The sequence below is a fragment of the Plecotus auritus genome, assembly GCF_963455305.1.
Source record: "Plecotus auritus genome assembly, chromosome: 8".
Lineage (NCBI taxonomy): Eukaryota > Metazoa > Chordata > Mammalia > Chiroptera > Vespertilionidae > Plecotus > Plecotus auritus.
In genome coordinates, this window is record NC_137782.1 from 58,884,177 (window position 1) to 58,907,512 (window position 23,336).

Consider the following 23,336-nt stretch of genomic DNA (forward strand, 5'->3'; position numbering starts at 1 on the left):
ACCCTGAATAGCCACAGCAATCCTGAGAAAGAAGAACAAAGTAGGTGGGATCTCAATACCAGATTTCAAGCTCTATTACAAAGCCATTGTTCTCAAAACTGCCTGGTACTTGCACAAGAACAGACATATAGATCAATGGAATAGAAATCGACCCACGTCACTACACTCAATTAATATTTGATAAAGGAGGCATGAATATACAATGGAGTCAAGACAGTCTCTTCAATAAATGGTGTTGGGAAAATTGGATAGATACATGCAAAAAAATAAAACTAGACCACCAACTTACACCATACACAAAAATAAACTCAAAATGGATCAAGGACTTAAACATATGACGAGAAACCATAAAAATACTAGAGGAATCCACAGGCAGAAAAATCTCTGACATATGCCGAAGCAATTTCTTCACTGATACTGCTCCTAGGGCAGTGGAAACTAAAGAGAAAATAAACAAATGGGACTACATCAAAATCAAAAGCTTTTGCACAGCAAAGGAGACGATCAATAAAACAACAAGAAAGCCCACTCCATGGAAGAACATATGTGCCAATGATATCAATGATAAGGGTTTAATCTCCAATATTTTCAGGGAACTCATGCAGCTTAACAAAAAGAAGATAACCCAATCAAAAAATGGGCAACTCATCTAAATAGACACTTTTCAAAAGAAGACAGAAGGAAGGCCAAGAGACATATGAAAACCTCAAAATCACTAATCATCAGAGAGATGCAAATCAAAACAACAATGTGGTACCATCTCACACCTGTCAGAATGGCTATTATCAACAAATGACAAGTGCTGGCGAGGATGCGTAAAAAAAGGAACCCTCGTGCACTGCTGGTGGGAATGCAGACTGGTGCAGCCACTGTGGAGAACAGTATGGAGTTTCCTCAAAAAACTAAAAATGGAACTCCCATTTGACCCAGTGATCCCACTTCTAGGAATATATCCCAAGAAACTAGAAACACGAATCAGAAAGGATATATGCACCCCTATGTTCATAGCAGCACCATTCACCATAGCTAAGATTTGGAAACAGCCTAAGTGCCCATCAGTAGATGAGTGGATTAAAAAACTGTGGTACATCTACACAATGGAATACTACACTGTGGTAAAAAAAGGAGTTCTTACCATTTGCAACAGCATGGATGGAACTGGAGAGCATTATGCTAAGTGAAATAAGCCAGGCAGAGAAAGATAAATATCACATGATCTCACTCATTTGTGGAATATAATGAACAACATAAACTGATGAACAAAAATAGATCCAGGGACAGAGAAACATCAATCAGAACGTCAAACCTCAGGGAAGGTAGGGGAGGGTGGGGGTAAGGGAGAGAGATCCACCAAAGGACTTATATGCATGCATGTAAGCCTAATCAATGGACACAAACAACATGGGGTGGGGGCATGAATGGGAGGTGGGGGGTAATAGGGGAATAAGGACACATATGTAATACCTTAATCAATAAAGAAATTTAAAAAAAAGAATTCGCCATTTCATCTAAGTTGTCAGATTTATGCGTGTAAAGTTATTTGTGGTAGTCTTGTGTTATTCTTTGATGTCTACAAGGTTGGTAGTGCTATCTCATTTTATTATTGATATTGCTAAAGTCTCTCTCTCTCTCTCTCTCTCTCTCTCTCTCTCACACACACACACACACACACACACACACACACACACACACACACACATCTTTCCAGAAGTTTGCCAATTTAATTGATCTTTTCAAAGAACCAGTTTTTTGTTTCATTGAGTTTTTACCTATTGTTTTCTGTTTTCAATTTCATTGATTTCTGTTTTGATTTTGATTTTGCTTGCTTTGGTTTTATCTTGCTTGTTTTCTTCCAGTTTCTTGAGGTGAGAGTTTAGATTATTGATTTGAGACCTTTCCCCTTTTATAGTATACTAGAGGCCCGGTGCACGAAATTTGTGCAAGGGGGGGAGGTTCCCTCAGCCCGGCCTGTGCCCTCTCACAGTCCAGGACCCCTCGCTCCTTACCACCTGCCTGCTTGCTGCTCCCTACTGCTTGGCTCGCTGCTCCTTAGTGCTGCCGCAGAGGTTTCCGTGTGAGCCCGGCTTCTGGCTGAGTGGCGCTCCCTGTGGGAGCGCACTGACCACCAGGGGGCAGCTCCTACGTTGAGCATCTGCCCCCTGGTAGTCAGTTCATAGCGACCAGTCATTCCACCTATCGGTCTATTTGCATATTAGGGTTTTATTATATAGGATAGGATATTGAATGTGAACTGTAAATGAAAAATAAAATTTAAAAAAGAACCAGCCCTAACCGGTTTGGTTCAGTGGATAGAGTGGCGGCCTGTGGACTCAGGGTCCCAGGTTTGATTCCGGTCAAGGGCATGTACCTTGGTTGCAGGCACTTCCCCAGTACGAGGTGTGCAGGAGGCAGCTGATCGATGTTTCTCTCTCATCGATGTTTCTAACTCTCTATCCCTCTTCCTTCCTCTCTGTAAAAAATCAGTGAGATATATATATATAAAAATAAAATAAAATTTTGGATCTGAAAATTTTTTAACATATATATACTTTTAAATTCTCACCTGAGGATGTTTTTTAAATTGATTTTTAGAGAGAGATACATCCATGTGACAGAGAAATACCAGTAGGCTGCCTCTGCACCTGCTGACCCAGTGGAATCTAACCTAAACCTAAGTATGTGCTCTAACCTAGAATCCACAGGAAATCCTTTGGTGTATACAGCTTGAGCCTTCAAACAATTGAGCCACCTGACCAGGGCAGATCTGAAAAAAAATTTTTAATGTACCTCCAGGCCCTGGTCGGTGTGGATCAGTAGTTAGAGTGTCCTCCCATGCACCAAAGGGTCATGGGTTCGATTCCATACACAGGTTGTGGGTTCCATCCCTGTCGGATTGCTTGGGCAACTGATCGATGTTTCTCTTTCTCTTTCCCTCTCCCTTCCTCTCTCTCTAGAATCAATGAAAAGAACATATCCTTAGAGGAGGACTTAAAAAGAAAAAAAATGCTGGTTTGGTTCAGTGGATAGTGCTTCTGCAGGCGGACGGAAGGGTACTGGGTTGGATTCCGATCAAGGACACGTACCTGGGTTGCAGGCTTAATCCAGGGCCCTGGTCAGGGATTCAGCAAGAGGCAACCAATTGATGTCTCTCACATTAGTTTCTGTCTTTCTCCCTCCCTTCCACTCTCTGTAAAAAAAAAAAAAAACCAACAAACAAAACAATGCAAAAATGTCCTCAGGTGAGGATTAACCAAAACAAACAAACAAACAAACACCCATTCCCAGTGTGATTATTGAAGGAGCATATGAAGAACTTGTTGAATGAACGGGAAGGGATGGGACTTCGCTTTATGTTTTAGCAACTCTGCAAGCCAGAGGGTTTATTTTTTTTAAAATATATTTTATTGATTTTTTACAGAGAGGAAGGGATAGGGATAGTTAGAAACATCAATCAGCTGCCTCCTGCACACCCCCCACTGGGGATGTGCCCGCAACCAAGGTACCTGCCCTTGATGGGAATCAAACCCGGGACCCCTCAGTCCACAGGCCGACGCTCTATCACTGAGTCAAACCGGTTAGGGCCAGAGGGTTTATTTTTTTTTTTTTATTGATTATTTTAGAGAGAGGAAGGGAGTGAGAGAAACACCAATGTGTTGTTTCACTTAATATGCTCTCTTTGGTTGCTTATTGTCTGTGCTCTGACCAGGGATCCAACCTGCATCCTTGCTGTATCAGGAGGAGTTCTAACCCACTGCGCAGTGGGCTGCCTGTCAGGGCCCCTCAACAAAACCCCTATGGCGTGCCCTGGCCCCTGCTGTGGGCCAGAGCTCCTCTGCCACGGCAAAGGTTTGGGTGCCATCCTGTCAGGGCACCTACTTAGGTTTCGGGTTTGATCCCCTGTTGGGGCTGACTGCTGCTCAGGAAGTGACCAAGGACCGTTGAGGTCCATGTGCTCTAGTCATTCGGCGGGGAGCTGGGGTTCCATTGCTGACATGGTCGACCCTGATCTCCGCTACCCTTGCTCCTCCATTGAGGGCGACTTCAACTATGGCAGCTGCGTGGCCTCCAGATAGGTCACCCTCTCCATGGCTCACCAGGCCTGGCTGCTGCACAGTCACCCCGGAGGTGGATTTCTGGGTTCCCAGGGAGAGTGCCCTCCCGCCGGACTCCCAGGGAGAGCGGGTCCCGGAGGGAAAGCACTTCGCTCCGCCTCCCTTCAGGGCTCCCAGGCAGGAGTGGAGCGCCCATCCTGCTCAGGGCTTGGAGGGGAGAGCCATCCCAGGGAGTCCTCCTAGCTGGGTGTGAGAAACAAAACTGGAGCCTTCTTCCTTGAACCCTGTTGTCTTCAGGCATGTGAACGCATTTTGTTTTACTTGACACAACCTCACGTGCCCAGCCTCGTGCGGCATGCAGCCACACCCACCTGCTCCTGCTGGATGTACCCGTGAAGGCATCCTGGCTAATTAGCGTATTCCTCTCATTATATAGGATGTATTTAGTACTATAAATTTCCCTCTCTCCCTGGGTATAGTTGTGCCCCACAAATTTTGATATGTTGTATTTTCATTGTCATTGATTTCTATGTTGTTTTTATTTCCTTGAGATTTCCTCTTTGATTCATGGATTATTTAGAAATATATCGTTTTGTTTCCAAGTGTTTGGACACTTTCCTGTTATTTCCCTGGTAGTGATTCCTCATTTGATTCCATCATGGTTAGAGAACATACTCGGTATGATTTTAATTCTTTTGAATTTGTTGAGGTATGTTTTATGGTCCAGAATATGATCTATCTTGATATATGTCTGTGGGCACTTGGAAAGAATATGTATTCTACTGTTGTGGGTTGAAATATCCCGTAAATGTTGATAGTATTGTTGAGTTGTTATCCTTGCTGATTTTCTGTCTAGTTCAGCCTTGGGCAAACTACAGCCTGCAGGCCGGATCCAGCTGTTCTATCCAGTTCTCTTGCTCTCCCCTCCACTCCTTTACTTTGAATTTATATTAGTTCACACAAGCACTCCATCCATGCTTTTGTTCCGGCCCTCTGGTTCAGTTTAAGAACCTATTGTGGCCCTCGAGTCAAAAAGTTTGCCCACCCCTGGTCTAGTTGTTCTGTCAGTTGTTTAGAGAAGAAAGTTGAAGTCATCACCTATGCTTGTGATCACCTATACTTCAGTCTTATCCGTGTTTGCTTCACACATATTATTAGTCTAACACAGGGTACTGTTTCACAAGTGTTCTGTAGAGAACAGCTATAAACAAAGTACTAAGTGAACCTGGAGTAATTTGTGGAAGGATTTATGGGAAGGCTCCTTGATTCCCCTCTTCCACCTTCTGTTTTGTGTACTTAATGGTTGTTGGTTTTTAAATATGTTTTTATTGATTTTTATAGAGAAAGGAAGGGAGAGAGAGAGATAGAAACATCGATGAAAGAGAAACATCATCGATCAGCTGCCTCCTGCACACCTCTCACTGGGGATCGAGCCCACAACCTGGGCCTGTGCCCTGACTGGGAATTGAACCATGACCTCCTGATTCATAGGTTGATGCTCAACCACTGAGCCACATCAGCCAGGCATGTACTTAACGTTCTGTAGTACATCCCCTCCTCCATTGCAAGGCTAGACCCTCCAGTTACCTTTGTGTCTCCGTTCCCTCTTTAAGAGCTTAGCACAGTGTATGGCATATAGTGTATGATAAGGAAATATTTCTAGGTAGAAGGAAGGATGGGTAGGAAGCTACAAAACCTCAGGGTATGCTGGAGATTTAATGTTTATCTACCTTTTACTCATTTATTAAACAAACTGTGAGTCGAAACTGCTTGGCAGACATTACACCAGATGCTGGGAAAACCACAGTAAAGCTGCAACACTAAAAAAGCATACCATCCTGTTGGAGAGGCACACAAATAAGCCAATCATTTTAACCCAAGGCACTAGTCCTCCAGTGTACAATGAACACTACTGCCAGATGGATTATTGAACAAGTACCTCTTTCGTCACTTGACTCCTGTTCTTTGGAAGACACCCAGTATGTATAAAATGTATACAGTGCAGACTTCACACACCTGGTTGATCATCAGATTGACCTGAACTTTTCCCAAACATACTTGCTAGCCACCACCATCTCCCCACCCGCCAGCCCCAGGGTAGATTCTGATTCAGGAGATCTGGTGTAAGGCCCAGGAATCTGTACATTGTTCCCCCTTGATTCTGATAAGCAGTTGGATTGGGAACTTCTGGTATTATGGAAAGAGTGCATACAGCCTTTGTAATCACACAGGCTTGAGTTGAATTCCAGGTCTGACACTGCTTGCTGTGTGCTTATGGGCATCACTTAGCCTCCCTGAGTCTTGTGTTACTCAACTTGTAGATGAGGAATTTATGTACAAAAAAATTACATATATAAAAAATACATAAGATTTTATGTACATTGCATGGCATATGGTGGGTGTTTTCAACAAGTATTAATTTTCTTCCTTCTACTCAATAACTTATGTTGGAGATTCTCATATCTGCACTCCTGTCTCTGGGATCTTTATGCTAGTTAATCAAGGCTAGAAGTTTTGGAGATCATCTTCTCCACCAAGTTTATTTTAAGATGGAGAAACTGAAATTGATAAAAATCACACAGCCAGGTACTAAAAGAGCCAGGACTAGAACACAGATCATCAGATTTGTTTTTTTATATTCATTCTCTCCCTTTCCTGGAGACAGCCTAAAAGTGGGCTGGGTATAGCCAAAATCTAGAGCTATGATTGCTCCCCTGAGAATGCATCTAGTAAGATCTTCCCATAGTGGATCAGATAAACTACCTATGGCATTGGTCGGCAAACTGCAGCTCGCGAGCCACATGCAGCTCTTTGGCCCCTTGAGTGTGGCTCTTCCACAAAATACCATGGCCTGGGTGAGTCTATTTTGAAGAAGTGGCGTTAGAAGAAGTTTAAGTTTTAAAAATTTGGCTCTCGAGGAGAAACCAAGATGGCAGCATAGGTAAGCACCTAAACTGCTGCCTCGCACAACAATTTCAAAACTACAACTAAAAGACAGAACAGACACCATCCAGAACCACAGGAAAGCTGGCTGAGTGAGAATTCTACAACTAGAAGGAAAGAGAAAAGCTCACAGAGAATTGGAGGTACGGCAAAGGGTCTTTGTGCGCGCAGAGAGGAAGGGCGGCTGAGAGCCTGGCTGACTTTCTCTGGCGGAAGGGGGAAGGAAGCCCCCGACCGCACTGAACCCCAGTTCTGACTGCACTGAATCCCAGTCCCGGGCAAAACCCCGTGGACCCAGGCTCATACAGGGGGAGTCTGGACTGTCAGGTAGAGAGAAAGGCACCCGGAGACTCGGACAGCCGGGGGAGACCTGTGGGAGCCCCGGCGGGCAGGGGTCTTGAAGCGCGCGCGCCAGTGTGCACAAAGGCTGCGGAGGTTGCTACAGGCTTTCCCTAGAAGAAGGGAGTCAGAAGCTCCTGACTGCACTGAACCCCAGTTCCAGGCGAGCCCCTGGGGACCCACGCTCTTACGGGGGGAATCTGGACTCTCGGGCGGAGACTTGGGAGCCGGGGAAGGCAGAGGTCTGCAGGCGCGTGCATGCCAGTGTGCACAAAGGCTGCGGAGGTTGCTACAGGCTTTCCCTAGTGGAAGGGAGTCAGAAGCTCCTGACTGCACTGAGCCCCAGTTCTGACTGCACTGAACCCCAGTTCCAGGCGAGCCCCTGGGGACCCACGCTCTTGTGGGGGGAATCTGGACTCTCGGGTGGAGACTCGGGAGCCGGGGAAGGCAGAGGTCTAGAGGCGCGTGCAGGCTCACGCGCGCGCAAGGGCAAGGCTGACTGGAAGCTAAGACTGTCTGCTCCGCCCTGAGACTCCACCCCATCCAAGCTGAGCACAGAGGCTATTGCAATTTTGCAAGTCTAATCCTATAAGGCTGTCTCCAGCACCGAACTTCTCCCAGCATAGATGCAGCTGATCCTTACAGCCAACTGACCTGGAGGTCAATTCCTCCCAGTGATACCAACAACAATCAAGACTTAACTACAACAAGGCTGTACACACAGTCCACAAAGGGGTGCACCAAGAGTGTCCACCTCAGGTTAACTGGGGAGGCCGATCCACTGGGCCATATAGGAAACCTAGCACACAAATCTATCCTACCAACTCAGGGAAGCAATGAAAATGCGGCGTCGAAGAATCAGATCACAAACGAAAGAAATGGAGGAAAACAAACGACTGGATATAGAATTCAAAACCACGGTTATAAGGCTTTTCAAGAATATCCTAGAAAAGGCCGATAAATATAACGAGACCCTCGAAGATATGAAAAAGGACCAACTAGAAATTAAACATACACTGACTGAAATAAAAAATATTATACAGAGACCCAACAACAGACTAGAGGAATACAAGAATCAAGTCAAAGAATTGAAATACAAAGAAGCAAAAAACACTCAACCGAAAAAGCAAAAAGCAAAAAAAAAATCCAAAAAGTTGAAGATAGTGTAAGAAGACTCTGGGAAAACTTCAAGCGTACCAACATCAGAATTATGGGGGTGCCAGAAAAGAGAGAGAGCAAGATACTGAAAACCTATTTGAAGAAATAATGACCAAAAACTTCCCCCACCTGGTGAAAGAAATAGACTTACAAGTCCAGAAAGTGCACAGAACCCAAAACAAAAGGAATCCAAAGAGGACCACACCAAGACACATCATAATTAAAATGTCAAGAGCAAAAGACAAAGAGAGAATATTAAAAGCAGCAAGAGAAAAACAGTTAGTTACCTACAAGGGAGCACCCATACGATTGTCAGCTGATTTCTCAACAGAAACTATGCAGGCCAGACGGGAGTGGCAAGAAATATTCAAAGTGATGAATAACAAGAACCTACAACCAAGATTACTCTACCCAACAAAGCTATCATTCAGAATTGAAGGTCAGATAAAGAGCTTCACAGATAAGAAAAAGCTAAAGGAGTTCATCACCACCAAACCAGTATTATATGAAATGCTGAAAGGTATTCTTAAAGAAGAGGAAGAAGAAAAAAGTAAAGATAAAAATTATGAACAACAAATACATATCTACCAACAAGTGAACCTAAAAATCAAGTGAATTAAAAACATGAGGAACAGAATAATCTGGTGAATATCATAGAATCAGGGGCATAGAAAGGGAGTGGACTGATAATTCTCAGGGGGAAAGGGGTATGGGGGGTTCAGGAAGAGACTGGACAAAAATCATACACCCATGGATGAGGACAGTGGGGGGGAGGTAAGGGCAGAAGGTGGGGTGGGAACCGGGTGGAGGGGAGCTATGGGGGGAAAAAGGAGAAACAATTGTAATAATCTGAATAAAGATTTATTTTAAAAAAATAAAATAGAAAAATAAAAAATAAATAAAAAATTTGGCTCTCAAAAGAAATTTCAATTGTTGTACTGTTGATATTTGGCTCACTAATTGATATCTGTTGACTAATGAGTTTGCCGACCACTGGCCTATGGGAATAACTCAATGCAACAGAAAAAGAGTGCAGAATATTTTTACCCAGAATCCGGTTCAGACATAGCTGATATTAAAGCTCTACTGATGAGAGAACCAGACCTTAAACTATGGCTATTGGTTCAGCAAGCATATACTGAATACCTGCTATGTGCCAGAAGCAATAAACAGACCTGTCAAATATCACTGCTTTCGTAGAGCCTGTATTCTTAGGGACGAGAGACAAATAAATTGGTAGATCATCTGTTTTGACGGATGTTATTAAGTGCTATGGAGAAAATTTTAAAGGCAGGGAAAGGAGATAGGTAGTGTCAGGGTGGGGAGGAGTGAGGATAGGTTTCAGTTTTAAACAAGGGTGATCGGAGAAGGTTTTACTCAGAATTCACATGTGAGCAAAGCCCTGAGATAAGTGAGCGTGAGCCATGAGGATAGATGTTGGAACAGCAAGTGCAAAGGCCCAGAGCAAGTGATCAGACGTCACACCTGGGTGAGTTGTGGCTCACTTGCCATGGGGGCACCTCTCTCTTGTGTCTTTGGCTTATTAGGTGCTAGTACTTTTCTTCCTTCTGGCCTTTGCTTCTGACAGGTATTTTACCTTGAGCAGTCTTCCCATGCAGCCCTGAGTGTTTCGTCTCCCAACCCCAACACAGATTCTCTTGTCCAAATTCCTTTGCAAGTCTTTTTTTCCCTCCCTTTTTCACGTCTTGATTGTATGATATAATAAGTATCTTGGATCTACCATCCTATCCTCTAAGTGCCTGTAAAGATAGCAGTCTGTACAAATTGCCCCATTTGTCTTCCCCACCAGCACCATGGCTCGGGGATCTTACATAGCCAATCCCTGTGAAGAGGCAGAAAGAGGGGAGGAGAGGATAAGGCCGCCAGGGGGAATGGTTTCACTCATGCTCTATGATTGCAGATCTCTTCCCTTACCTCTCCTGGGACTACTTTCCCCGACCACAGTAGAACACTAAACTAGAAAAGGTTTCAATGGCCATCAGCAATCAAGAACTGTGTATTCAGGCTTTGTTTATTCTGTCACAGTTGAATTCTGGTTTGTTTTCTCTGCTCTCCTGGAGAATCAGCTTATTCTGAATGCCTCATCTCACAATCACTTTCTGGACCAGAATGCTTCTGTTGCTGTCAGTTATATCAGCATCAAACTTTGCAGTACCACTTTGAATAATCAGAGTTGTATTTTATAGGAATAGAGTCTAGGACTCCTAAGGCTCTAAATCTCTAAACAATACCTTCTATAATTGACATATTGTCACACAAGTGTGATTTCATGGCCATCCCATAAAGGTATATGATTGCCTTTTATAGTCATGTCAAAGTAGCAATTTGTTATACTGTCTTCCTCACAGAAATCTCTTTTATATATTTCCCAGCCTGTAATCTGTTCTTTTGAAGATTTTCGGTTGTGGTAAATCTTCATCTGTATAGTATTCCATTGAGAAAATAGACCACAATTTACTAGTATCCATTTATCTACTACATCCACAATTTATCCATCATAGATTAGCATTTGGGTAGTTGTGGATAGTGTATTCCAGAACATACCTTTTGATACATGTATGCATGCATTTCCGTTGGGTATATTTGAAAAACTGGAATTACTAGATCATAGAGCATACATATGTTCCTTTAGAGTAATAGATACACTCCTACCAGTACTGAATGAGAGTTCTGGGTGCTTCGTATCCTTGCCAACGCCTAGTATTTTCTTTTACTTTTTATTGCCCCCCCCCCTTTTTTTTTTTTGCTCAGCTTTTCTGGCAGGTATATAATGGTATTTTATTGTGGTTTTAAATTGTATTTTCCCGACTAATGATGTTGAATGTCTTTTCATATGTTTATTTGCCATTTGGGATATCCTCTTTTGTGATATGTCTGTTCAAGTCCTTTTCCATGTTGGACTGTCTTTTTCTTTTCTCTTTTTTTGTTTGGTTTTTGGTGTGTGTGTGTGTGTGTGTGTGTGTGTGTGTGTGTATGTGTTGGGAGTGGTGGAGGAGGTTTTTAAGAGAAGGGGAAGAACGCACTGGATGCCCTTTTTCTTAATGATTTATTTTAAAAATATTATATATTTAGAAAAAATATTTTATATTATAAATATGAATATTTTGTCAGAAATCTAGGAAATAATCTTGCCTCTCTGTATGGGTCTTTTCCCTCTCTTGGTGTCTTTTTATGAACACAAGTTCTTAATTTTAATGTAGTTGAATTTATCCTTTTTTTTTTTAAGGGTCAGCACTTTTCTGTATCCTGTTTAAAAAATCTTTGCCTACTCCAAGATCACAAATATATTTTTTCCGTTTTCTTTGGAAAGCTTTATTGTTTTGTATTTTACATTTAAATTCGGTGTGAGATGAAATCAAGACATAATATATTTTTTCATATGGACAGCCAAGTGACACAGCACCTTTAATTTAAAAGACCATTCTTTTCCCCCAGTTGATTTTAGTATCACCTGCATCAGGTATGTGAATATATGGACTCTTTTATATTTGGGGGCTATTTCTGGACCCTTTTTTGTTCAACTAATCTGTTTGTCTTTCTTTATGCCAATAACACACTATACTGTCTTTAATTATTGTACCTTTATAGTAAATCTTGAAATCAGATGGTGTCAGAACTTACACTACCACAGCTTACCAATTTAATTCTTTTTTTTTTTTTCAAGATTGCCATTTCTATTCTAGATGCTTTGCATTCCCATATAAATTTGAGAATCATCTAATTATTTTGTACAAAAATCCTGCTGGGGTTTTAATAGGGGTTATGTTGACTCTACACCAAGCATGTCAAACTCGCGGCTCGCAGGCCACATGTGGCCCACAACGAATATTTTTGCGGCCTAACCAATATAACCATATGTAAGAAACGTTTTAATAAAATTTTCATAGCTTAATTTTCACAATATCCTGTTATGCATAATTATTAATAATGAACTACAATGTTCACTAATGACTGATTACTATAATCATGTTGCATTTATTTCCCTTATGCGCAGGTGCATCACTAATTTCTCTCCACTAATACTAGCAGCAAATATTTTAGCAGCCGATTGCCACGTCATTAGTCTTGTACTGACTTGTTTGGTGTGCGCAACAGGAAATATTTCTCTTTCTGGAGAACAAGAAAAATAGGTTTATGTGCGTTACGCTTATTAATTTGTGCAGTTATTCAGTGTCTGGTAAGTTAAAGTTCAAGAAAAAGTATTAATTTTTATTAAAATTATCTATTATTTTATGTTAACAATTACTCATTTATTTCAGCCCTTTGTATTTAGCATGTCTCTATTGAAATAAACCTACGTTTCTATGAAAATTGAAGCTTTTGTTTTTTGTTGCGGCCCACATAAATGTAAACCTTGTTTATTTGGCCTGTGTTAGCCTTTGCGTTTGACATGCTTGCTCTACACCAATGATTCTCATCCAGGGGTGACTTTTGCCCTCCATGGGACATTTGGCAGTGTCTGGAGAAATTTTTGGTTGTCGCCCTTGGGGGGATGCTACTGCCATCTGAGGGACAGAGGCCAAAGATATTACTAAGTATCTTACAATGGACAGGACAACCCTCCATCAACAAATAATTATCCATCCCCAAATGTCAATAGTGCCTCTGTGGAGAAACTGAATTAATATCACTGTTTCGTTACAGTTCCTGCCTACCATCTTACTACTTGTTTTCTGTTTGACCCACTAGTTTTGCTTCTGTTTGGTTTTTTGGTGTTTTGTTTTTTGTGGGGTTTTTTTTACCCTTTTTTGGTGGGGATAAATTAATAATATTTGTAATCTCCTTTTTACTGATCTCTGATGTTACTAGACATATATTTTACAGTTTGTTTGTTTGGGTTTTTTTGGAACTTATTCTACAGATTTTATCATGCATTCCTGACATGTTATAGTCTAATACAAATTATTTTATCACTTCCTGATACTGCTAGATTCTTAATATGTTTAATTTCTTATATGCTCCCCATACCCCTTTTGTGCATTGTCTTGCATTTTGGAGATTATATATATATATATATAACAAAAGATAATAATTATTGTTTTGTACAGTAAATATTCTTTTATATTGATCTATTATATTGTTCTTCATTCCCTCCTACATATCCATGTTTCTCTTTAGGTTCATTTACTCCCTTTATTTTTTCCTTTAGTGTGGACCTGATAGCAAGAATTCACTCAGTTTTTGTTTGTCTAAAACATCTTTTTCAGTTTTGAATGATGTTTTATAGGACATAAAATTCAAGGTTTGTAGTTATTTCAGCATTTTAAAGATGTCATTCTATTGTCTTCCTGATTTTATCATTTCTGTTGAGAAGTTGTCTGTTGATTTATTGCTCCATTACTTTTAAAGCTTTCTCTTTATTTTTGGTTTTCAGCATTTTTACTGTGAAGTAGCTATGTGTATTTCTCATTGTATTATCAACTTGAGGTTTGCTGAGCTTCTTGAATCTGTGGGTTGATCTCTTTCATTGTTTGAACATTTCTTAGTAATTTCTCACTCAGCCTTCCCCCAGAAGTCATATATTTTGAGATCCCTGAAGACTGCAGTTTTGTCCCTCCACTGAGCCACGCCATAACCCTAAGCTCATGTCCAGGATCAGCAAATGCACCATGAGGGGGAAGGCGGGGCGGGGCGGGGCGGGTCGAGTAGCTCCTGATTATTGACTCATTCTGAACATTTCCCTCAACTAGAGTATTAGTCTTTTGTGTTGCTTCCACAACTATTTGATGTTTTAATAAATGATTTTTGGAATTTATCTGGCATTTTTTCTAGTTGTCAGTAGGAATATTGGCCTGCCACACCCTAATATCTCATATTTGAATGCAGAATATGTACAGTTTTTTCTGAGTACTTGTCAGGTGCCAGATTTCCTTCTAGGCTGTAGGTATAGGTTTGTCCAGTCTAAAGTAGGTAAGCCAGACATATAGAGAATGATACAGCATGCTAAATACTATAATAACGGTGCTTACAGTGTTAGAACAAAGGAGGCAAACGTGAAATAGCATTACCTGTGTGGGAAATTGCAAGTTTTATAATTTTACATGGTTACAGTTTCAAGTTCAATGGGTGAAGCAATAGAGATGGAGTCAGTGAGATAGATAGGTGCCTGTGTGCCATAGTAAATAAGTGTTTTTACTTTCAGCAGGCTACGGAGAGCAGTTGAAGAATTTTAAGCATGGAGAAAGGTGATCAGATTTTTTTAAAATATATTTTATTAATTTTTTACAGAGAGAAAGGGAGAGGGATAGAGAGCCAGAAACATCGATGAGAGAGAAACATCGATCAGCCGCCTCCTGCACACTCCTTACTAGGGATGTGCCCGCAACCAAGGGATGTGCCCGCAACCAAGGTACATGCCCTTGACCAGAATTGAACCTGGGACCCTTGAGTCCGCAGGCCAACACTCTATTCACTGAGCCAAACCGGTCAGGGCTCAGATTTTTGTTTAGAATGATTACTTAAATGTCATCATGAAATGTGGGCTCAAGAAGGACAAGCACACAAGGCAGGGAGCCAGAGAGGAAACAGCTATGGTCAGTCCAACATTAAATAAATGATGATCATCAACAGATTTGAAGGATGTTGAAGGGGTAGAATTGATGAAACTTAAGGGAATAGAGGAATTAAGAAAGCAGAAAGCCTAAGGTTTCTAGCCCAGGTGAGGACCATCAGTCATAAAGAGAATACAGGCAGAAGAGCAGAGAAGTAGTTTTAGACATATTGCGTGTTCCCACTTCATTAGCTCTATTACAGTTTTTGTCATATAATCCAAGAACATAGTTCAGGGCACCCAAGGTTATCTTCTTGAAACTCCTGAGATGAATAGGAATGATGCAGAGTCCAGGTCATTGCCTTCATCCCGCTTTAACTAGACCCTCTGATTTTATCTGTTTTACATGCTGAGCTTCCATTTAAACATTTTATTTGAACAAAGTTTCCCATGCCAAAAGAAAAAAAGTTTTTGAGCAATATTCTCTTTTTCATTCACCTTCCCATTTTAGGTCTCTGTTTCATTTGTTGTTCGAATGAAGTTCTTTTTCTGTTATCTTACTCTGTCAGGTATACGGGTTATAATCCTCTCTCAATCCTTACATATTGTTCTTTCACCTTCCCTGGTGAATATCTTGCCTGTTTATGGGGGTGGGAGAGGGGCACAATCCTTCATTTGCAGTTCTACTGTCTTCTAATATCCACTGATGGAAAGGAGAAATTCAAAGCCAGTGCTATTTGTTTCTTCCTAAAAGCATATATGATTTTTCTCTTTATTTTTTAGTGTACAGGAATTTTACCAGAATGTGACTAGGTGTGTATCCTTCTGTCTTTTCGGTCTCCATATAAATCTTTTTTCTTTTCTTTTCCTTTTTTTTTTTTTTTTTTGTAGCTCAAGAGAAATGTTTCTGTTATTTATTTGTTTTAGCTCCACCATCTGTTCCTTTTTTCCCCTTCAGAATTCCCAGCTATTTACATGTTAGTTCTCCCAGATCTGTCCTCTAGGTCTCACAATTTTCTTTTTTTTTTTTAAATATATTTTATTGCTTTTTTTACAGAGAGGAAGGGAGAGGGATAGAGAGTTAGAAATATCAATGAGAGAGAAACACCGATCAGCTGTCTCCTGTACACTTCCTACTGGGGATGTGCCCGCAACCAAGGTGCATGCCCTTGACTCGAATCGAACCTGGGACCCTTCAGTCCGCAGGCCAACGCTCTATCCACTGAGCCAAACTGGTTAGGGCTAGGTCTCACAATTTTCATCTCTTTGTAATTTCTGCTCAGAGTTTTAAGATAACTACTTGATCTTCCTGGCCACTATTTGGGTCTCAGCAATTAGCCATCTTTTTTATTTCCCCCTCAATTGCGCTGTATGTGTGTGTAAAATCATGTTTTGGAAACTCTAAGAAATATCTTTTGTCTTGTAATTGAACTTCCTTTTTGGTCTTATTATTTTTCAAATTTTTGTCTGTCTCCTTTAGTGGTTCTGTTAATCTAAGATTCACCACCTCGGGGTGCTATTATTTCCTTTTCCTACTTCTGACAGCTAGGTCCCATTAAGTGGTTATCTTCCTTTTCTTCTACTGTTTCAACTACCCATGTTTTAGGCAGGGAATGGCAGAGCAGCCTCTGGGTCATCAGTCTGTGAGCCGGTGCCGATAAGATGTCTGTAGTCCCTGGCCAAGCTTTCTGGCATCCACACTTGGCGTTTTCCTAGCCTGGGATAGGGAATGTATCAGCTTCTTCCCTCCCCTGGCTTCTTGGGGGTCACAGAGACCAGGAGATACACTCCCAAAGCCTCCCAGAGACCAGCATCACCCTTCCTCACGGGTTCCTGGAGCTCTGTGGACCATGCTCTCTCCAGGGTATTAAAGCCTGATTGTTGCCTTGGAGGCCCTCTCCTGACCCAGGGAGAGAGTTCAGCACCAGCTCTCTGGGCTGAGCAGGTCTTGCCCACAGACACTAAGCATCACTTGCCTGCCAGTCCTAGTCACTGGGGCTCAATAGAGTTCACAGGATTGGAGATGGGGAGAGGCAGCAGAGACACTCTCTTGTCATCATCTGTTCAGAACCCCCCAGCAAGTAGAGCTAAAAAATATATAAGAAAATAAAGAGTGAGAGAGACACCACCAGACTAGATGGTCTCTAAGCTTTCGTCCAATGCCAGCATTTTACAGGTGTACACATTTATGGTCTCCAGTTTCAGCTCAGTTCTCAGTACCCTTGGGCCACACTTTTATGTCTTCCCAGCATGCTCTGCTTCCCCGAAGGGAATATTTGAGACTTTTATTTCTCTCCTCAAGCCCTCTGCTTACCCTCCTTCTTGTTCACTGTCAGCCCATGACTTTGAATTTCTCCTCACAGAGAAAAGGGACTCTCGTATTAAGTTGCTCAGCTCCCTTCGCTTGCCCTTAAACCTGTCTCCTTTCGTTGCCTGCATGCCTGCCTGCCTGCCGTCCATCTTTCCATCCTGCTTGAGTCTCTTTCTCCCATGATTTCTCTGATCATGTGCACTTCTGGTTTTTCCATTTCTCTGGCCCCTCTTTCATTTTGCTTTTGCATCCAGTCTCACCTAGTTTTGACTCTTCTCCCATGTTACTACTGGCTTCCAGGGGATCTTTTCACTCCATGAAGTTGATCATATCAGCCCCTCCTTAAAACCTCGCAAAACTAATCCATAGTGATAGAAGTCAGAAAGAACATGGTAGCTCTGGGCAGGGGAAATCGGAAATGGGAACTTTCCAGGGTGCTGGAAATAGTCTATATCTTGTTTTGGGTAGTGGTTACATGGGTCTCCACATACATAAAAATTCACTGAGCTGTACGTTAAGACTAGAGTATTTTACTGTGTGTATGTTATACCTCAAGTTACACACACACACACAAACTTTCAGTAGTTCTCCATTATGATGACAGGTTAAAATCCAAACTCCTTAGACTAGCCCACAGATTTTTTTTCATTCCTCCCTCAACTCTTGGCTCAAGCATCTTCCTGTGAATCCCATCTTGGCTTCCCCAGGGTTATGACACATGGGTCTTCCACATTCACTTAGGGCTGTAAGCATAGGCCTATCCTAATTCTTAACAGTCTGTGTTGTAACTGTCCATCTACTTCCCTCACTAGACTGGGGGCTCCCTGAAAATAGGAACCATCTCTTCAGTTCCATTGTTCCCCTAGTGCCTTGTGTAGTGACTGGCACGTAGACTCCCCTACATGTCTGCTGAATGAATGAATGCATGTTTACTTCGTATTTGCTTCCTTCCTCCAACCTGCAGGATGTTTCCTCTGTGAGAAAACGTGCACCATGGCAGTTTTTGACACTCCTAAGGAGGCCTTTGGCATCTTACGTCCCATCTGTGTTCAGCTGACAAAGACCCAGACAGTGGAGAACGTGGAGCAGCTGCAGGCACAGTTACAGACTGTGAGTGACTCAGCCCTCCAGGAACTTCAGCAGTACATCCTCTTCCCTTTGCGGTTTACCCTGAAGACCCCAGGTCCCAAAAGGGAGCGCTTGATCCAAAGTGTGGTGGAGTGCCTCACATTTGTCCTCTCCTCAACATGTGTGAAGGAACAGGAACTTCTCCAGGAACTCTTTTCAGAGCTCTCCACTTGTCTATATTCCCCCAGCTCCCAAAAACCTGCCGCTGTGTCAGAGGAGTTGAAATTGGCTGTAATCCAGGGCCTCAGCACATTAATGCACTCGGCCTATGGGGACATCATTCTGACTTTTTATGAGCCCTCCATTCTGCCTCGTTTAGGATTTGCTGTATCTTTGCTGTTAGGCCTAGCAGAACAGGAAAAGTCAAAGCAAATTAAAATCGCTGCCTTAAAATGTTTACAGGTTCTACTCTTGCAGTGTGATTGTGATGACCATTTGAGGTCCTTAGATGAGCTTGAGCAAAAGCAGCTGGGGGACTTGTTTGCTTCCTTTTTACCTGGAATCTCAACGGCACTGACCAGGGTTATCACAGGAGACTTTAAACAAGGGCACAGCATTGTCGTATCTTCCCTAAAGATCTTTTACAAGACAGTGGGCTTTATCATGGCTGACGAACAGCTCGGAAGAATCTCAGAGGTCCAGGCAAGGCCTATGGTGGAGCACAGAGTAGCAAAGCTGATGGTTCACAGGGAAGCCGATTGGATAAAAAATACTGGCGACAAGTTGACTATCCTTATTAAGAAGATCATTGAGTGTGCTTCAGTTCACCCACACTGGAAGGTGAGGCTGGAGCTGATAGAACTTGTTGAGGCCCTTCTTTGGAAGTGTAGTCAGTCACTGGTCGAATCGGCTGGACCCCTTCTGAAGGCTTTGGTGGGTCTATTAAATGATGAGAGTCCTGAAGTCCAAGCCCAGTGCAATAAAGTTCTGAGACATTTTGCAGATCAGAAAGTAGTGGTGGGCAGCAGAGCCTTTGCTGACATCTTGTCAGAAAACCTACATTCCCTTGCCACCTCTCTTCCCCGCCTAATGAACTCCCAAGATGATCAGGGCAAATTCTCTACTCTTTCCTTATTACTCGGTTATCTGAAACTCTTGGGCCCCAAAGTGAACTTTGTCCTCAACTCTGTGGCCCACCTCCAGCGCCTTTCCAAAGCGCTTATCCAAGTTCTAGAATTAGACGTGGCTGACATCAAAATTGTTGAAGAGCGGCGTTGGAATTCTGATCATCTGAGTGCTTCTCCAAAGACAGCCACATGGCCGTGGAGTAAAATTCAGAGGAGATACTTCCGCTTCTTTACTGATGAGAGGATTTTCCTGCTCTTGCAGCAGGTCTGTCAGCTTCTTGGTTTTTATGGGAACCTCCATTTGCTTGTGGATCACTTTATGGACCTGTACCATGAATCCGTGGTTTACCGAAAGCAAGCTGCCATGATCCTTAATGAACTGGTTGCAGGGGCTGCTGGGTTGGAAGTGGAAAATCTTCATGAAAAACATATTAAAACAAGCCCAGAGGAACTGAGAGAGATCGTGACATCTCTACTTGAAGAATACACAAGCCAAGAAAACTGGTATTTGGCCACTTGTATTGAAGCTGAAGAAATGGGAGAGGAGCTAACTATGAAGCAGTCAGGCCTCCAGGCCATCACATCAGGTGCACACACCTGCCAAGTTACATCTTTTCCAGCCTTCTCAAAGCCAAGTCCCACTATATGCTCCATGAACAGCAACATCTGGCAAATATGCATCCAGTTGGAAGGGATCGGCCACTTTGCATATGCACTAGGAACAGACTTCCATTTGCTCTTGATGTCAGCCCTCTATCCAGTCCTGGAGAAGGCTGGAGACCAAACCCTGCTCATTAGCCAGGCTGCTACCAGTGCCATGATGGACATTTGCCATGCTTGTGGCTACGACTCCCTACAGCAACTGATCAACCAAAATTCAGACTATTTGGTGAATGGGATCTCTTTAAATCTGCGTCATCTGTCTCTGCACCCCCATACCCCAAAGGTCTTGGAAGTCATGCTGAGGAACTCTGATGCTAGCCTGCTTCCTTTGGTGGCAGATGTGGTTCAAGATGTCATGGCCACCCTGGACCAATTTTACGATAAGAGGGCCACTTCCTTTGTCGATGTTCTACACGCCCTGCTGGCAGCATTAGGTACATTGAGAGCCCTTTTTAATGCTATTTGTGGGGGAGGACTAGTATCCTTATTTGCTTAACCTTATTTTTTTCTTTATTTGTGGTTATGCTGTGGAGGACATAATTTGAATATTATTTGAATTTGCCCAGTTCCACGTGTTATGGTCACATACTTTTAATAATCTCTAACATCTATTGAGCTCCTGCTCTGTGCCGGGGACATGAACCCTGCAGACTAAATGTAAATATTATTTTTGTTTTGCAGATAAGAGCTAAGGTTCAGTGAGATCCTACTTAGCCAGGGTCACACAGTTAATAAGGAGAAAAAACAGGATTTGTGATTTTTCTTTTCAATATACCAAGCTGCTCCCACCAATACTTAAGAATAAGTAGCATCTATGCAATAGCCACATGTAGCTAGTGACTGCCATATTGAACAGAGCAGGTCTAGAAACTTTCTTTTGAGGTTTTAATTGTACGAGGTGGTTTGAGATTCTCTCCTTCCCTTTGATCCTGTTGGGTGTCTACCAGAGGTGTTAGCCACCATTAAAATGGTAAAGTTTTTGGATTATACAAAAAAAAGAATCCTCAACTGGATAGTCCATCTTTGAATGAAAAACAATTTTTTAAAAAATGAACCATATTCCTGAGTCCCTTTTATCTAAAGAGCATAGCTCCAGTGCTTAATTCAATACTGCTAATAGCCTCCAAAGTAGATGGAAAGGCTACTGACCTCATCAGCTGAGAAAGCCAAGACCGTGTAAGAAAGTTTCTCCCAGAAGGTGAGGGAAACAAGGACAGTCCTCTGGCCTATAGCTGATACCATTTCCAATGTTCATTCATCCATTCATGAACATTCACATGTAGTGTAAATGTTCTTTTATTCATTCATTCAATAAGGAATGCCTGCCATATGTCAGGCACTGTGCTAAGTAATCAGGATACAGCAGTGAACAAGACGAATAAACTCATGGAGCTTTCCTCCTGCTTCAGGAGGGATGATAAACAAGTAAACAAATCACTAAACTCATTTAAAAATCTTATAAGCCCTGTGAAGAACAGGCAACTTAATACAAGAGAGGAACAGGGACAGGCTACTTTAAGTAGATAAATGCTCTTTGGATAAAAGTAAGTGTTCAAAGAGGGCCTCTCTGAGGAAGTAACACTAAAGCTGAGACCTGAAGACTGAGAAGGGCCCACCAGTACATGTTTTTTTTATGATTTTTAAGAATATTCAAGCATAGGGAACAGCAGGTGGAAAGGCCTGGAGAGAAGAAAGGGTTTGGAATCTTTGGAGACTAGAAGAGAGGTCATGGTGAAGAGACTGATACAAGGTGAAATTAGAAAGGTGGGCAAGGACAAATCCTGTAGGGCCTTGTAGACCCAGGGGAGGAGTTCAGATTTTATTTTGCCGCCACTCAAAAGCCTGTGTACTGCACTAGTCCCTGGGCTGTCAGTAGTGACCAGGAAGAACCTAGTCCCTGCTCTCCTGGAAACTATGAAGACGAGCCAACTGCTTGTGCATTTTAGACTGTGGCTGACTTCCATGGTCCAAATACACTCCAGAGACTTCACCCTTTAGTACTTTGGGGAACTCAACTACATATTAATTTGAGATTTTAAAAATATATTAAGAAAAGACCTATTAAATATATCCTCTCAGGAGCTATCTCAATTTGGACCTTGGAAATTGAATTGCCTTGGAGTGCTAATGTCTTTGGTCATCTCAGGAAGGAATTCTGTATAGCAATTTTTTTTTTTAATTGAACTAGAGGAGGAGGGGGTCTCCATTGCAAAGAGGAAAATCAGTGTGGGTAAGGTTGACTTGAGAGCATCTTAGAAAAAGAAGCACAACTGGGGCTAGCTTTTCTGAAACTTCTGAACAGTAAGCAGTACTGAGGTGGAACTGATCAGTTACACACATATCAGAGTAGCACTAGATGCTGGCATTTCTGTTTTGTCATCCAGTTGTCTAACTGATGGGCACTCTTTTATTTTTTTTTATTTTTTTTCCCAAATTTTTATTAAGGTATTATATGTGTACATATCTTACCATTGCCCCCCCACCCCACTCCCATACATGCCCTCACCCCCCAATGTTTTGCATCCGTTGGTTGCTCTTATATGCATGCATACAAGTCCTTCAGTTGATCTCTTATTTCCCCCACCTCTCCCTAACCTTACCGCTGTAATTAGACAGTCTGTTTGATGCTTTACTGCCTCTGTAACTATCTTTTGGTTCATCAGTTTATAATGTTTTTCATTATCCCCAAATGAGTGAGATCATGTGGTATTTTTCTTTCATTGACTGGCTTATTTCACTTAGCATAATGTTCTCTAATTCCATCCAGGTGCCTACAAATGGTAGTAATTCCTTCTTTTTTATGGCAGCATAGTATTCCATTGTGTAGATGTACCATAGTTTTCTGATCCAGTCATCTGCTGACGGGCACCTAGGCTGTTTCCAAATCTTAGCTATTGTAAATTGTGCTGTGATGGGCACTCTTTTAAATGGGAGTGGAAATGTGGTCACAAGGAACTTCCTAAAGTTCCTAAAAGAAACAAGGACATTTTTTAGGAAACTGAGTTACCATAAACACAGGGTTTCATAAGCATCAACTAAAGCATTAGGTACCACAGGGAGGGCAAGAGCCATCATCAGTTAAATTACTCCTAAGCACCAACTATTGGTTGGCTGATTATTTATTCATAACAAAACAAGGCTTTGAAAGCATCCATGTCATATAC

At 42.1% G+C, this 23,336-nt stretch overlaps 1 protein-coding gene across 2 annotated transcripts in view; it reads left to right on the plus strand.

The window, feature by feature from the left end:
* TTI1 (TELO2 interacting protein 1) overlaps nucleotides 1-23,336 on the plus strand; it is a 61,548-nt gene that overhangs the window by 10,713 nt on the left and 27,499 nt on the right. For both annotated transcript variants that reach the window (XM_080683800.1, XM_080683801.1), the window contains exon 2: nucleotides 18,279-20,606. In XM_080683800.1, coding sequence (XP_080539926.1) covers nucleotides 18,308-20,606 — 2,299 coding nt within the window. In that variant the 5' untranslated portion in view covers nucleotides 18,279-18,307. The remainder of the gene's footprint in view (nucleotides 1-18,278; nucleotides 20,607-23,336) is intronic.